This window comes from Sus scrofa, chromosome 5, assembly GCF_000003025.6.
Source record: "Sus scrofa isolate TJ Tabasco breed Duroc chromosome 5, Sscrofa11.1, whole genome shotgun sequence".
In the NCBI taxonomy this organism is placed as follows: Eukaryota; Metazoa; Chordata; class Mammalia; order Artiodactyla; family Suidae; genus Sus; species Sus scrofa.
In genome coordinates, this window is record NC_010447.5 from 101,952,958 (window position 1) to 101,970,298 (window position 17,341).

General features: G+C 42.2%; 1 protein-coding gene across 1 annotated transcript in view; it reads right to left on the reverse strand.

Annotated features, from left to right (window-relative positions):
- Window positions 1-17,341, reverse strand: part of SYT1 (synaptotagmin 1) — a 522,998-nt gene that overhangs the window by 81,645 nt on the left and 424,012 nt on the right. Inside the window, 1 exon segment of the mRNA XM_005652622.3 lies at window positions 8,563-8,680. Coding sequence (XP_005652679.2) covers window positions 8,563-8,680 — 118 coding nt within the window.

A 17,341-nucleotide genomic window follows, 5' to 3' on the forward strand; every position in this document is an offset into this window, starting at 1 on the left:
AGGATAGATGGAAACTCAAGAATGCAAATGTAGCCATTCTGGGTTGAATGAGTGAGCTGTGGGCTGTGGGGCCTGTGGCTGATGGTCACCCGTGGAGAGGCAGGGGGTCCTACAGGACAACACAAAATCAAGGTGTAGAGTTGTCCCTTTTCAAGCCTGTGACTCCAGACAGACTCATTCATTGATCTCTGTCTGTTCCCTCTCCTAGAGCAACAAGTTTTGACTGCCCAACTGTAAAGTAGCAGAGAAAACTTGACGAAGAATCTGAGTAGAAAGGTGCCTTTGAGGTCCTCAGTGGCCCTCCCTTTTATCTGTCTTTTCAAACATCAAAGTCACTTCCTAATTCTAGCGTTGTGGGATGTGATGAGCAGGTAGGTCTTATTCCAGCTCTGCCTTTCATGATTCTCGGACTTTAATCACATCTCGGCTTAGCTTTCCTTTTCCAGACTACAAAGTCTCCATCTTCTTCACCTGTCCTCATCCACACCCTTCATCCTGCTTGAGCCACCTCTCTGCTAGCTGGTCCTTGAACCCCACTGTATCTCCCTTAAGGCGAGTGACCGTAACCACAGGCTCTCCACATGGATAAGCTTCAGTCTGGAACAAAGGCAGGGCCTTTTTTTCCCCTCTTGGATTTACAGAATCTTCCAGGACAATCCCAAGCCTCTTAGGGTGTAGTGGAGCCCTTGACATATGTCTTCAAGGGATGGCTCTATGTGAATTTTCTTGGTTTAAAGGTGACCCTATTATTTTATAGTCTAACTCTTCCCTTTCAGGGTATTACTTCTCACTTGCTCACACTTAAGCTCACTGACCACACTTAAGATTACTCAGCCTAGCAAGGTGGGTTTTTTTTTAAAAATTTTTATAGCTATTTATCTGTATCATATGGAAGTTCCATCACACGGAAGTCCAGGGGGATCTGAGCCACAGTTCCGACCTAGGCCGTAGCTGCCCCCAAACCAGATCCTTTAACCCACTGTGCCGGGCCAGGGATTGAAGCCGCACCTCCACAGTGACCTGAGCCTTTGCAGTTGGATTCTTATCCCACTGCACCACAGCGGGAACTCCCTAGCAAGACATTTTTGATTTATTCACTGAGCTTGGAATGGCAATGACTGGAAACAGGTGTTACCTTCAAAACTGGGAGTTTCAAGGTGACTAGTAAAAATTCTCAGACCTCTTTGGAACTATTTCTCCTTCTCCATGTGTGGATCTCCTGTTGACATTGTCCAGCTGAGCTCTATTTTCCTAAGCTGTCCGTTGTAATTCGATTTTTTTTCAGTTTATAATGTGCATATATAATGTTGGCCCACAGAATCCCCTCTAGCAGTTTAGAGGGGAGTGAAGCTTTGTACTATCACGTCGTATTTTCCCCCATTCCAATAATAGCACACACTGTCTTCCAGGCTCAGCCCTTGATATTTTGCATAGTAGGGAAAATTTTTTTTGTGTATGTTTTTTAGGGCTGCACCCACAGCATATGGAGGTTCCCAGGCTAGGGGTTGAATTGGAGCTGTAACTGCTGGCCTACACCACAGCCCCAGCAACACAGGATCCGAGCTGGGTCTGCGACCTACACCACAGCTTTGGCAATGCTGGATCCTTAACCCACTGAGCAAGACCAGGGATGGAACCTGCGTCCTCAGGAATACGAGTCAGATTCTTCTCTGCTGAGCCACAGTGAAAACTCCGGTAGTAGGTGGAGTTTGTCTTTTCGTCTTCCTCTGCTTCCTAATAGGCACTGAAATCCCTCAGGCTTCCTTCGTAATGTTCTAGCAACGTCCTGCACCTCGACCACTGATAGAACTGAAACTACCGTATTGTGTATTTTGTCCTCTTTTGTGTGTAAGGAGTCAGTCACTAAAATAACATATCAGTCTATACACTGAAAAACTGACATGGTTTTTCAGCCTGGAAATCTCTCATTATTCATTGGCTGAACTTACAGACTCATTGATCCTGTCTTTGCCATGTAAGAAACCAAAAAATAATTGAACAGTGAAGTAATGAATTTATATTAGTGGTTTCCATGATCCAATTTTAGTTTAGGCATGAAGGAGATTTAGAATTGGGTAGAATTTCTGGCCATCTCTCAAACTGTCGCTTGTAGTGAGCCATCTGTTACCGGTTGAACCTGGTGAGAAAGATAATGCCCTAGAAGTCATGTTTTGCTCATGGTGTCCAAGGACTACTTGGGCTGACATCCTGCATCTGCCAGATACCAATTCTGTGACCTTGGCAAAAAGACTTACCTCTCTGTGCTTCAGTTCTACCAATAAAGTCGCACTAAAAATGGTATCTCCCTCGTAGGGTGGTAAATGGGGATTAAATCAGCTGACACATGTAAAGCGTCTAGTAGGGGGTCTGGCTTACATTGTGCTACATGAGTGTCTGCTGTTATTTGCTGTTTTGTTTGCTTTTGGGTGCCATGCTGTGGCATATGGAAGTTCCCAGGCTAGAGATCGAATCAGAGCTTTAGCTGCTGGCCTACACCACAGACACAGCAATGCCGGATCTGAGCTGGACCTGTGACCTACACCACAGCTCACAGTAACTTCGAATTCTTAACCCACTGAGCAAGGCTAGGGATCCTGCATCCACAAGGATAGCAGTTGTGTTTGTTGCCGCTGAGCCACAACAGGAACTTCCTGCTGTTACTCGTACTTGTGTACCAAGGACCACCATGGTGCCTGGCATCACATAGGTATTCATGTGATGCTTGTATGACTGTGCGTGTACTTGCCAGGTAATGGACCTAGGAGTTTTAGTGCTATTCTGAACGAATATGTTACAGCCTATCACTACTTTCTTGTGACTTTAAATCTAGCCCACACCCCTTCGCATTTCATGAAAAGCGCTGTTAATTCTTCAGGCATAGCATCCCTGTCCATTCTGTGGTAACTGTGGCTGGGTCTCACATTGTAGGATGATCCAGTTTAAATTTGAGTCATTTCTTTTTTAGATCAATTTGTTCACATCTTAGGGATTCAGACTATTATATATCAATATTATAATTAAGCATTTTGAAGAGTCACAGAATCTTGTAACATTCAAGCCTAAAATTAGGATGAAGCCTTCTGACATCACAGCCAACTTATTATGCATATTCCTATCTCATTAGCTCCATAAGAGGCCACTTTATTTGCATATTATTGCTTGACCCTGATATCATGGCCAATTAATTAGCATATCCCTATCTAATTGGCTCAAATAAGTTTTTGCCACATTATTTGTTGGCCCAGATCCCAGACTAGTGTCTTTTAGTCCAAATCAGTTGAATTTAGAGTGGTTTTCTTTGCCATGCTTTCAACACCAATGGAAGGACAGATAAGAGTCGGGGTCACAAACATTTAAAAGAATCCCTTACTGCTTTTGCCTTCCGTCAGAAAAGACTGAAGAAGAAAAGACAGTAATTTAGACATGTGGGTGAAAATTAGAACTCCCTAATAAAGCAACTTAAAAGCGTGTAATCACTTCTACTTTGCTGATTCAGGAGTCGTTTCTTCAAAAATTAGGTACTTGTTGGAAAAGTTTCAGATTTTAACTTGGGATATAAAGCCCAAACTGAACTTGCAGTTTGACATTTCTCATTAAAGCTGTGTTCCGAGATCTTAGATTTCTGGGATGACCAAGACCAAAGCAAAACAACAACAACAAAAAAACCCTAAACCAAAAAGACACACGCAAAAACCAAAACCTGAAGAGCAATTGTAACATAAACAGGGCCAAGAAATTGGGAGCAAGGTATCTAGTTATTTCTGACTTGTGAGTCTACACAGGTATAAATTTGAATATGAAAATTATATAGCTAAAAATTGCAACCTCACACATGTAGGAATCCTCAACTTTTCTGATCAATTTCTTAGACCTCTTGGCTATAGACTGAATGTTAATGACCCCCCTAAAATTTCTGTGTTGAAATTGAGTCTCCAGTGTGATACTCTTAGAGATGGGACCTTGGAGGTGATTAGGTCTTGAGGGTGAAATTCTCCTGGATGAGATTAGTGACCTTGTAAAACAGACCCAGAGAGCTCCTCTGCTCCTCCTACCTTGTGAGGATATAGTGAAAACACTATCTCTGAACCAGGAGTGGGTTCACACCAGAAAGTAAATCTGCTGGAGCCTTTCTTTTGGAAACGTTAGCCTCCAGAACTGTACATTTCTGTTAATAAATTCCTATATGATGGTATTCTGCTAGAGCAGCCTGAGTGGACCAAGGCACTCTTTATATTCTTCTCAATTATCACAAAAAGAAAACATTTATTATTTGAAGGGAGATTTATTCCCAATGTGCACATGTGTATTAAGATGTGGTTAGCAGGTGGGAGGCTTGGTTCTTGTCCAGGCATAAGGCAAAAGAGCTGCTCATTTCCTACTGCACCAACTTGCTCCCGAAGAGCAGCTATGCAGCCTGCAAGACTGAAGATTTCAATGCAAATACATAAACTCAGAAACTCTTGCTGTTGCTCGCAAATACTTGAGAACTGGGATAGTTAAGCATGAACGTTCAAGCATCTTATCGTAGATGCGTGAATGGCCCAATCACGTTTGTCACTGTTAAGTAAGAGTTGAGAATTTGAATAGTTTTCTATATTGGGGATATGATAGAGGCAAAATCTTTGCATAATGTATTTTGAATTAACATGGTAGAAACGAAAGAAACCAACCCTGTTGAAGAGTAGTAAGAAACTATTTTTTAAGATGTTTCTATTTATTATTTTCTTCAATATTTTTGCTTAATTACAAACCTTGTCTTAATTCACTATTAGGTCTTGCCAAACATGAGTCTACTCATGAGTCATTTGCCTGAACTGACAAGCCAATCCCACCAAACAGATTTTTTCCTGCTGAATAAGGCACTTGGTTAAATTGTCCATTGGTTGCTTTCACATTTTGCCTATTTAGCCCAAGATTTGATAACATCACTAATAGAAATGATTGCAGTAATATTTAGTGATCATTTTGGTATGCTATCGTTTATTTCTCACGATAACCTTATAAACAAGATTCTTTTACCATTCCCTCCTTACAGATAATGAAGCCAGGGGCTTTGAAAGTCAGATAACTTGTCCAATGGCAAATTGCTAGCAATGGGAGAGTGGGATTTAAACACGGGCAAACCCCCCCACTTTGGTTCCAATTTTCTAACCATTTCCGGCAAATGTGGTTTGACATTTGAATTACCTGGTAGGATTATGTAATTATATAATCATTATATAATTTTGGTCTCCTTGGACATAGGTCAACTTACTTTGAGACAGACCATCCAAGTACTTAGAGTTATTTTAATGGTAAGTAGTTTAAACAAATTTGAAATGCAAGACTTGTTTTTTCAGGCCATAGCTTCTCTGTAAATAATTCATTACTCATTCTGCAGCTCGGCTCAGTGCTACCAGTCAGTGCGGGCGTTGTGGGAAATAGAGACACAGAGCACGGTCTAGTGAGAGAAGCACGATGTTTCAGGGTACAAACAAACTACCAATATTTAAAAAAGGGAAAGATGTGTTCTTTTGGGATGCATCAGAAAAGACTTATGGAATCCCTCCATCTAAAATGCTCTCCTTTCCATGCACAGGTTATTGCCAAAATGTTAACTGCTTATGAGGCTTTCTCTGAGCACCCCATTGAAAACTTCTCCCTGGCATTCCTTATCCTACTTCCCAGCTTTGCTTTCTTCATAGCACTTAGCATCTCTTGGTGTATGATATGCTTTTCTTACTTACTGGCTTCCTGTTCTGCTGTAGCACATTACAATGTAGGCTGCATGAGAGAAGGGTCCTTTGGCTGTTTTTTCCATGGATGTAAAGCAGTTTCAGAACAATGGGCTAAAGTAGGGAGACGATACATAGCTGTTTAATGAGTGGAGGAAATAAGACTTAAGCTGGGCCTGATGAGTGGATAGGATTTAGCTAGACTTGTTGGATGGAAGAGAATTTCAGGTGAAGGAAATGACTTAGACAAAGAGTGATGGCAGCAAATTAAATAGTCTGTTGGGAGACCACTGTGCTGGTCAACATGGTTAAAACAGAAATATGGAGGGGCATAGTCTGGGAGCATCTGTGTATCATAGATACAATTATATAGACCTGAGCGATTATGACTTAATTTCATAGGCAGCAAGGAGCTCTCATGATTAGACCTCTTCAAGGATACTTAGCCTTTAAATATCTTCAATTTAATAATTAACAATTCCATAAAAGTCATTCCAGAAAAGTCAGGTTTAGGGGTGGAACTGGGGTGGATGGATCCTGAAGTTAATGTAAGCGTTAACCGTGGCAAAACTGCCTGCTTTGGTTCCAGTTAACTAGTTATTTTCAGCAAATGTAACTTGGCATTTGAAAATGTATTTTTTTCTTTTTATAAAATTACAAAGACTAAATTGGATATGACCGTGGCCTTGCAACTTTCACGTGGCATGGTGATTGGCACCATGGATGGAGTCATTCCAGGAGCCCCTCCCCCACTGGGGTAGTTAGCAGTAACCTAACTACACATGGACATGACTGCAAGCCACATAAACAGAACTGCCAGACCCAACTTCCCTTCTCAGTTAAATCTCAGAAACGCCTCTGAACAAAAGAGATGGACAAGGGAGTAGAAGTCAGAGGCAAGAGGAGTACACTGGGATCAACACAGTCGTTGCAATATCGATCTCTGACCATGGGAGCTCGCTTCTGGGACCTTAGAAGAAGACAGAACAGATGAGAGATCCTGAGGTTACTGGCTTCATGGCAAAGCTTCTTCTGGAACTCTGATGAAGAGTGTAAGGCGATTTGGGAGGAAGTGTTAGCTGGAGGTGACTAGGAGGCGGTTGGCACAGGACTTTGGAAAGGAGCCTGTGAGCAGATACAGAGGGACTACGTGATGATAGTTGGTTATTGAATCAAAGGAGATGGAAAGGTCAAGGTCGTCTGAAGTCAGATCTCAGGATACTCAGTAGAATTCTGGGGGCAAACTGTTCTGACGCTGGAAGATTGTCTGCACTCTACTCTTTTGCTGTCGGCTTAGACCCATTGCATTTATTAGCATTACTCAAGTTCAAATTATCACACCTTTGGCCAGTGGAAGCCTCTTCAAGGAGATTCCTAAGCCTGTTGACATGACCCTCTTCATCTCTGACAGTTCCCTGGCTTTCTGGGAGGATGAGGTCTTCCGGGCTGGGCACGGATACATACCTCCTCTACCACATCTGGAATCTACCATTTCTCCGAAAGCTCCGGAGTCTGCGTGAGGAAAGGAATTTTACATCTGGTTTCAGGGATGATTGTGACTGCTGGGCCACTCTTTGTAGGCCTTCTCAGTGGATGAAGCCAGGAAAGATATATGTGTATAGATACGTACAAACGTATATACATATATTTTGCATCCTAGGCACATTTTCAAAAGAAACTGCTCATTATTCTAAATTCGCTCTATAATTCTATTAGGCCAGCAAAGCAGTACATTTTGAAATGGGGTCTTAGTGACAGGAAAGAAATAGCGCAGATTCCCCAGGCGACTTATTTATAAAGAGAAATAAACTTGGGCACTAGGAGGATGTGGTTGACAGATGAGTGGTGCAGTTAAGTGAAAGCTTAGCATTCTTCTGCTGTTACGCTTCAGAATATCAAATCACCATATGCTGCATTAGGGTGACCTTTTGAAGTTTGCAATATTTTTATTGGAGGAAGCACTGAGTAACCAGTGAGGCCACTTCTAGTTCCACAGCCACAAACAATGACAGCTCTAGTCTATTTATGAGGACCCTGTAGCATAGCAAGAAAATTTCTCACACTTTAGTGAGTTACTAGGAAATCAAAAATAAAGTCGATTTAATCACACAGAGAAGAAAATAAAAACAGCCGTGCTCAGCCGCGGAAACGGCAAGTCCTTGAAATGACTTTGCTTTTGAACAAGAGTATGTCTGACCCACTCTTTAAAAGACTAAGATTGAGTTGTAAAGAACTGAAAATCCCGAAGTCTCCCCATGCCCCACATCAGCCAGAGAAAATAAATGTGTTACCGTGAGGATTCACCCTCAGGTTTTTTTTTTTTTTTCCACACATATTTGAAATGCCGCATGTTGACATAAAACAGTATTGTTCAAACACTCTTAGGCTATATTTGATATATTTACCTAATATTTAAGTCTCTTAACATACAAGTGTAAGTATTACCTGATGAGGCTCAGAGAAAATGCTATTTTCATGTTACACATGAGCACTGACACAAAAAGGCAAAAAAACCCTCAACAACATCAGAATTGGTCATAGGCATTGCCTTTCAAAAGAGAAGCAAAACTTTTCAGCTTTCAGTGCCATACGATTGACAACTGATGCTTTGGCTATGAAGTGGGAAAATAGGTTTCCTCGTCTCTGCCAGTTCCAACACACTGAGACAGGCTTCCTGGGGCTCTGTATTGAGATGAATTCTTGAGACTGTTTCCAGGCTCCGTGGGAAAGAACTGTGATCAATTAAGGAGTCGGGAGTCTCGGCGTGCATGCTATCTGTTTGGTAGCCTTGATGAAGCAGCATCACACACACACACACACACACACACACTAAACATCACGGACTTACCGGATAAGCCGCCCACATCCATCTTCTTCAGGTTCTTTGCCTCCAGAATGACCACAGTCAGTTTGCCAGCAGTAGGGACATAGCGAAGGGAGAAGCAGATATCACCCAGTTTCTCTTGCTGTGAAAAGCAACAAGAAAGTGTAAGTAATTTTTCAAATAAAGGTGAATGCAGTTTGTACAGAAACACTGTCACCTCCCCAGGGGGGAGGATTAGGACAGCGAGAATTTGAAAATGCATGTTCCCTGGCATTTACCAGTGGTCTTTCATTTACCGAGGTGTCATCAAGACAGATGGCAACCCATTTCAGTTTTTACGTAGCTCATTTGTACTTGAACATTCATCAAAATATATCTATAATTCAGCAGTTGAGGAGATAAGCCGAGATGACTTTAAATTTTAGAGATGGCATCCTGAATAGGATGGCACGACTCTTGACAAACATTTGTAACTTTATTAAATAACTTTGAAAAGGGAATAGGATGGCAAGACTCTTGGCAAACAGTCATAACTTTATTAAATAACTTTGAAAAGGGCCTACACTTTTTTTTTTTTGTAGAATCAACTTATTTTTTGGCCTTTTTGCATTTTATTTATTATTTATTTATTTGCTTTTTAGGGCTGCACCCGAGGCCTATGTAGGTTCCCAGGCTAGGGGTCACATCAGAGCTACAGCTGCTGGCCTGTACCACAGCTCATCAATGCCAGATCCTTAACCCACTGAGCAAGACCAGGTCTCAAACCTGCATCCTATGGATACTAGTCGGGTTTATGAACTGCTGAGACCCAAAAGAAACCCCGGTCTTTTTGCATTTTAAATGGGATTATGTCTAATACTTAGACTCGGGGGCAGGGGGAAGACTTGGATTTGTGTTCCATTCAAATTCTATTGATTGATGAGAAATTCTACAATCCTAATAGCAGAAATGCAACAAAGTATAAGGTTTTGCACTTTTTAGATTTATTCATTTCAAGTGAGGTCCTTCTTTTGCCTTATCCTAAAATTGATAAAATGTTACGAGATGGGTTTAAAAATTGGAATACACAGTAACAGCGCTTCTTAGAGCCCCTCACATTATTTCATTGGGACCGCATTTTAATCCCAGGAACATCCACCAATCCTACACTTGAGTGCTTCTGAACAACAACTGATGAAAATGATAATGCTACATAAGACGAAGCTTTTCTGGAAAAGACGCTATGGTTCTTCTACCTTAAATGCCTTAATTTTTAGGATAACTAAGAACCATGGTATTAAACATGAGAAAAATATATGCAGTCATATTTATAAGCATGAGAGAGGGGCAGGGACGTGGAGTTTGTTGTAGCCTCAGAAGCTGGAGTGCGACACTGCTCTCCGACATAGGGAATTAAGCACACATAGAGTGAATCAGGGTTAGTCTTTTTGTGTCTTCTCCATACCTCCTGGCCCCACAACACCCAAGAGTGATTCCAAAGAGGCACTGGTTATGTCGGACTTGCGCAGAGAGGCTTCTACCACAGGAGTGAGGCCCGGAAGGCCATGGCCTCAGGTCTCCCGTTATACTCCTGATGGGACTGTCTTTGGCCTTACCTGTAACTTATGTTAACCTGGCCACACTGGCTAGTCTCCACTGCCTAGATGTAATCCAGCAATTTAAGAAAATGTGATTCCTTTTTTGGGGGGGGTAGTCATTAAGTCCATTTTTCAAAACAAATGGTATACACCTGTTCTATGATTTATCTGTAGGTGGGAAGTTTGTGCGTGCATGTGTGTGTATGTGAGAGAGAGAAAGAGAGAAATGGAACTTCCTGCCGAAGTAATGCTTTGATTGAAACTACACCCACATATGTCTCGAGAGCCACAGTTCTTCCCTTCACTGAGTCCCCACAGCATCTTACCCGTCTTCTCTTAGGTTACTAAAGACTTTCTGGTTTTACTGTGCATGTCTGAATTTTCCCATATGACTGTAAACTCCTTGAAGACAAAGTCCTTGCCTGAATAACACTTTCCACACATTCTCAAGAAGTAAATATGTGGACCTGTGGATAAATTCCTCATTGAATTATCTAGGTCGCACCTCCCTTTCCATTAGTGTAGATAATAGAGAGAGACTTGTGCCAAAATTCACCTGACGTGCCTACTCACCCCTGGGAATTAATTTACACATCGGGAGAATCTAGTGGAATAAATTAACTTTTCAGAGTCTCTGCAAATGCAGAATGGGTTTCAATAGCATAGATGTTAATGCAAAGTTAGACAGGTTCATCTGAACCTTGGGAGACAAGAGAAATGTAAATGAACAAAATTGCTGTTCAAAAATGCTCATTAGGAGGGTTCTTTTTTGCAGGATTCTGTCTATTCACTGCAATAGCCTCCCTGGGGAACTCTGTTGGAGAACCAGGTTACTCTTAACTATCCAATTAGGCATTTAGACATGACTGTTCTCTCTTAAACGACACCTCTCTCAATGGCCCGTAATCTAATTCCACAATTTATAGGCATCTCAGTTGTTTTAAACAAAGAGCTGTCACAACTCTTTTTATTCTTTAATCTCAGGGTTTATGGGGAATCTTTAAGATTTTTCCATCCTTAGTTTCAGAAGACGGCAGTTAAAGAATCTGAAAAATCATACCTCAAGTAGAAGAAATACGTAAAGTTACTTGTAATTTTAAAGCTCTGGGATGGGGAAAGCATGAGTGACTGAAAGAAAAATTCAAAAGGGGATATTCTGGGAGAAAGGAAAAATGGAAAAGTGCTTATTTCAGCACCTTTCACAGATCTGCATTTAACTTAGGACCTTAGGAACTTGACCACGTAAAAGTCACTTTCTCCTAAGATTCTCATCATTGCTATGCCAAATTAAGCATATATGTCTCCATCAATCAGCTGAAGTTATTTGCAGTGCTTTAGCATTTTTAAAGGCAGTTTACCTGAGGTTGCCTGATGTGTTACTGAGGAAATAAAGTGCAAAGACTTTTGACTGAATCCTGAATTTTCTTTACTCCAGACACCTTCTGGAATGGTAGAAACAGAGGTCCCAACTGACCACCCAGGGGGATATTCCACTTGCACTTCAGATTGTTTTCCTAAGTGGATGGTCATCAGCCAACTGTCCTCTCAGCTCTTTTCCTTTCCAGCCCTCCTTGCTGTCAGGATCACCCATCTGTCTCCACTGCCCACCTTCCCTCTGGTTTTCCTCCGGCCATTCAGCCTTCAAGTCTTGACCCCCCCCTTCTTTTTTTTTTTTTTTTGGTAACTATATCTTAAATCGTATTATGTTCTTCACCTTGCCCACCACAACCATCAGCACTATGACCTGCCCTCACCACCCACTTCCAACACGACATGCATGTCCACTAAATTTGCTGCTGTCATCATCACTACGGTCACCCCACACCGTGACCTCCACCTCTGTCCCTTCACCTCCATTTTCACCATCCCCATCCCCGCTCTGTATGGGATCATGCCCTAAATACTTGTGCCATCTTTTTTTGAAACCGTCTGCCCCACGATCTCTTCATTCATAGCCTTTCCAATGTCCAGTGTAGATGAATGCCAGACTAATCTCGGAAAGGTCCAAACCCATCTTCCTGACTTTCTAAGAAGCTCTGTACTTGGGTCTATCCAAATCTATTTCTTCCACTTCACCACCTAGTCAACCTTCAAAATAAATTTTGAATTTGACCACATCTCCCCATTTACAAGTAGATCATTCTAGTCCAAGAGGGGTAGCCAACCATCCTGAGGAGCTTAACACTACTGATTTTGCTTCCTAAGTCCTGTATCCTGAAGACCTTATCCAGGCAAACCATGATTATTGGTAACCTTAAGTCGTAATCATCGTAATTCCTGGCCTAGGCTCCTGGAATAACCTAAGAGCCTCGCTGCACTGACTCTTGCCGCTTTCTAGAACTTTCGTCACATAAAAGGCAGAGTGATCATTGTATTTTTATTTCTTCATTTTTTAAAAATAAAATTTTTGTTGAAATATAGTTGATTTACATTGTGATAATTTCTGCTTTCAACAAAGTGCCTCAGTTACACATGTACACGCATCCAGTCTTTCTCATATTCTTTTCTCCTACAGATTATCACAGAATATTGGGTAGAGGTCCCTGTGCTGCACAGCAGGTCCCATTATTCCATCATTTTAGAGTGGAAATCTGGTCATGATATAATCCTACTTGAAGCCCTTTAGTGTATTTCCGTTTCCTTAAGAAAAATCTGTATTCCTTACACTAAAAGGCCTTAGCTGTTCTGACCGCTCCCTCTCCTGTGACTACTTTCCCATCTTCCTTCCTCTCCTCCAGACCTGCTGGGCACACGCCTACCTTAGAGCTCTTGCCTTTCTCTTCACTTCTCTGCAACCTTCTTCCCCCAGATTCTATCATGGATTGTTGCAAGGGTTGATCCAGCTTTCTGATCACACATGTCGCCTCTTTAGAGAGCTTTTATGTGGCCATTATATCTGAAGAAATCCCATCCACTCCTAAACACAAACTGCTGGTCCCCTGTCTGCATCTTTCTCACCCTAGCCCACTGCCCCTGAAGTTCTATTCTGCTCAGGTTTTCCCCACCAGAATAGGAGATCCATGAGAGGTGGCTGGCATAGAGGAGCGCTCCCTATGTGCCCGTCGAGGGAATACATGCAGCTTCCCTACTTAGATTACAGTCAGGGTCCTCCGTATCCACAGGCTGCGTTCTCCATGGGAGCAAACTCAGATTTGCAAGTGGGAGGTTTATTGGGATATGTTCTTTGAATTAACACCCATGGGAGAGTGCAGAAAGCGGGATGGCTCGGATAGAGAAGTTAGCCTGTGATGCAGTCACATCAAAGCACTTGGCCAATCCTATGGGGATCTCTGGAGCTGGCTAGATCTTCAGAGATGTTGTGAATTCTGAAGAGAGATGAGATTTGATATCTCAATTCCCAGACTTTGGATGTAGGCTTTCCCCATATCTTAAACCAGGGGTCAGCTCTAAGGGAGCTGGTGGGAAGGAGGAACTCACTTGCTATGAGCTGTTAGCCATTAGTACTCATGGCAGCCAGTGGAATGGATACCTTGGTCATGAAGATGGTGCAAGACTGTGTGTGTGTAGGGGGTCACCAGAGACTACATCTCTATGAGTTGTATTCCTTCCCATCATGAGATTTTTGCTTATTTAGGAAATTCACCTATGAAGTCTTGAGCCCCTTCTGCCTAATCAAATGAACCCTGATCATGAAGCCCTACTCCAATTTCCATATTGTTAATAAAGTAATTCCTTAATATTCTAGCTCACATGGATTTCTTCCTGTAATTGCTTTATAGCCAGCAGTGTGGTGCCTCAGAGATTATTTTTCCCCTGTTCATATATGTGAGATCCCTCACCCTCAACTCCAGAGAAACAGGTACTGTACTGCACACTTGTGAATAAGGCACATAGGAAGGGCTTATACATAACTGTTGATTGATTGCACTGAAAGACTCACCAGTCTTTTGCTTTATCAACAGCAGGGACCTTACTACTCTGTCAACCACGTCTCTAGTTTAATCAGTGAGTCAGCTAATGAATATGTGTGGAGGTCCTTCTTTGTCCCTAGTGCTGTAGACATGGCTCTGTTAGTTCTTTGATAAAACTGGAAATGAATATATTTCTGCAAGTGCAGTTTTGATAAGACAGTTTCAAGACTCTATAGAGTTTCAGCCACTAGACGAGTGTGTTGCTGGTGTGATTAGCTCATGAAGGGGCCTTATTACAATTAGGAATTTGAGCTTTATGTATAATGTATTTTAGTCAATTGCCTTGATCACTAGGTGGAAACTGCCAGTTAGGGTTGCAGTTCCAACTGTGAGAGTAAGAGAAATTAACCTGCTCTTTTAGAATACGGGGCTGACAATCAGAAATCACCTTTGTTCTAGTGGCTTGATGATTCTGATATATTTTTTTAAAAGCAGCCACTGAATAGAGGAGATACAAATTAATGATAATATAGACAACTCGGGTAATACCTTTCCTTTTTGAAAAGCATTATAGAAATTAGAACAGAGGTCATCCACTGGATAAATAAAAAGCTAGATTAAAATGAGTATTTGATGGCTTTTCTAACACCGTCCATCATTTTCTGTGTAAAAAGAGCTGTTCGCTTTAATGACCTTTGCAAATGGGGCCAAGTTCACGTGCATGTTGGAAATGCTGTACTTTTGCCTGAGTTTTCAAAAGGTACCTGAATCCACTTAATGTTGTGACATTTTGAAAGGACATATTCTATTTATGTTAAATGTAAAATTTTTCTATGTGTTAAATTGGCGGTAGATTCTCTGAAAAGGTTTGTCTCTGAGGTTGGGCATCTATTTAGAGGTGACAGACAAGCGGCAGACTAATAATCTCTCACAATGGGAATCGAGACTGCGTATTCTCCCCTTGCAGAAATACAAAGATCGTATTCATTTACAAGAAAGGTCAACACCAGGTTTTTAATTTGAATAACAGAATGGCTGGCTTTAAATACTTTCTTTTGTGTGGTGGTATCTTTCAAATTCATTTTATTCCCTCAAGTATCTGTCAAGTCGGTATTTACATGTAAAGGTCCAGATGGTCACAGTGTGAAAGGTGGCTGCGGAGGCACCCGGGCTGCAAAGACGGAATCTGGCCCAGTGTGCGAATCTGGCCCAGCGTGCAAATCTGGCCCAGCGTACAAAGACTGGCCCAGTGTACAAAGACTGGCCCAGTGTACAAATCTGGCCCAGTGTACAAATCTGGCCCAGTGTACAAAGACTGGCCCAGTGTGCAAATCTGGCCCAGTGTACAAAGACTGGCCCAGTGTACAAAGACTGGCCCAGTGTACAAATCTGGCCCAGTGCACAAATCTGGCCCAGTGTACAAAGACTGGCCCAGCGTACAAATCTGGCCCAGTGTACAAAGACTGGCCCAGTGTACAAAGACTGGCCCAGTGTACACATCTGGCCCAGTGTACAAATCTGGCCCAGTGTACAAAGACTGGCCCAGTGTACAAAGACTGGCCCAGTGTACAAATCTGGCCCAGTGTACAAAGACTGGCCCAGTGTACAAAGACTGGCCCAGTGTACAAATCTGGCCCAGCGTACAAAGACTGGCCCAGTGTACAAATCTGGCCCAGTGTACAAACACTGGCCCAGTGTACACATCTGGCCCAGTGCACAAATCTGGCCCAGTGTACAAAGACTGGCCCAGTGTACAAAGACTGGCCCAGTGTACAAATCTGGCCCAGTGTACAAATCTGGCCCAGTGTACAAATCTGGCCCAGCGTACAAAGACTGGCCCAGCGTACAAAGACTGGCCCAGCGTACAAAGACTGGCCCAGTGTACAAACAGCGGATTCCTTGGTGACTGAGACCACATTAATTCTTTCAACACTTATGGGACGACGCTGTATAACCGATGAGCGTTCTATTCATTCATTTCTTATTGAACAGGGATTCAGCTTCACAAGAGACTCTCCCAGGGCCTCGTCTAGGCTTCATAGATACTTGGAGAAATCAGATGACTTTAAGAAGTTCAGAATGTAGCAGAGAGACAAATCTAAACAAAAGAGCAATATCATGTGTTGACGACTCTGCACAGGTGGCACAAGTGCTTTGGGAGTGAAGAAGGGAGAGTGGAAACTTCTCAGGGTCCAGGGATAGAACGAAGGAAGGAAGACTTTATTTGGAAATTTATACCCCCAATAATCAGGATCGATTTTTTTCTAGCCCCCCCCAATAAATGTCCTCTGTAGAACTAATTTGCTTGCCATGCAGATGGAGCTGTAGGGCAGATCCTCGGCTCTCGGCTTTCAGCCAGAGCTGGAGTGTATGGGTGGAGGAGGTTGGTGACATGCCAGTGTCCTTGAAGAGATGCTACCTGAACTGAAATGGGGAGAGTCCACCTGAAGAATCAATGCGAACTCCCCGAAGAACAGGCCAAGGATGTGCAGGCGCAGGGTTGCATGTGCAAAGTCCCTGAGAGCTTAAACCAGTTACTCTTGAAGTATAAAATTCAGTTCATGTAATTGAGTTAAAGATAGACTTGTAGTTAGGATTTATACCTTCCATTTTTTTAATGATATCTTTAACTTCTATTTTAAGAGATACATGAGCAGTCCTATGAGAAAGAATAATTAACATCAGAAAAAGTGGGTATTCTGAAGAGAGCTTAAAAATGATGAAAACAGAAAATCAAATGCCTATTAAAAGTACCAGCACAGTGCAGTGTAGAGTGATGGAAAGAGCCCTGGACGGAGACAGGGACTTTGCTCTTGGTTCATGAAGAGTACGGACTGGTCATGTCCTAAGTTCCAGGCACCGTCCTAAATACTAGGACATAATAAAGCATGCAAATCAATGAAACAAGTAACATAGGGAAATAGAAGGTGGATAAGAGGAGTACCTGGCACAATGTGCTATACGAGGGCTTGGTATTAAAACAGAAATTCTATTTCAACCACCCTCTTATACGCAGTGCCACATCCTTTATGTATAGGCATGTGGCACCATATATATGGAAGAAGGTGATTGACCTAGCACTATATCTAGAGAAGCCAAGCTTGAATGAATTGGCTAAAATCACTGTCCTTTTCTGTTCATGTTCCACTGATTGCTCCATCACTTGACTGAAATGGCTCCTGCTAAATTTTAAAATGACGTCCTTCTTAGTAAGCCGCAAATATTTTTCAGGTTTCATTAATCCTAAATGCTCCACAGGATTTGTTGACTGCCCTTTCTTCCTTGGATTCTGCAACTGTAGATGCTCTCTTGATTTAACTGCCTCTCTGGCCACTGATTCTTGGTCTCCTCTCT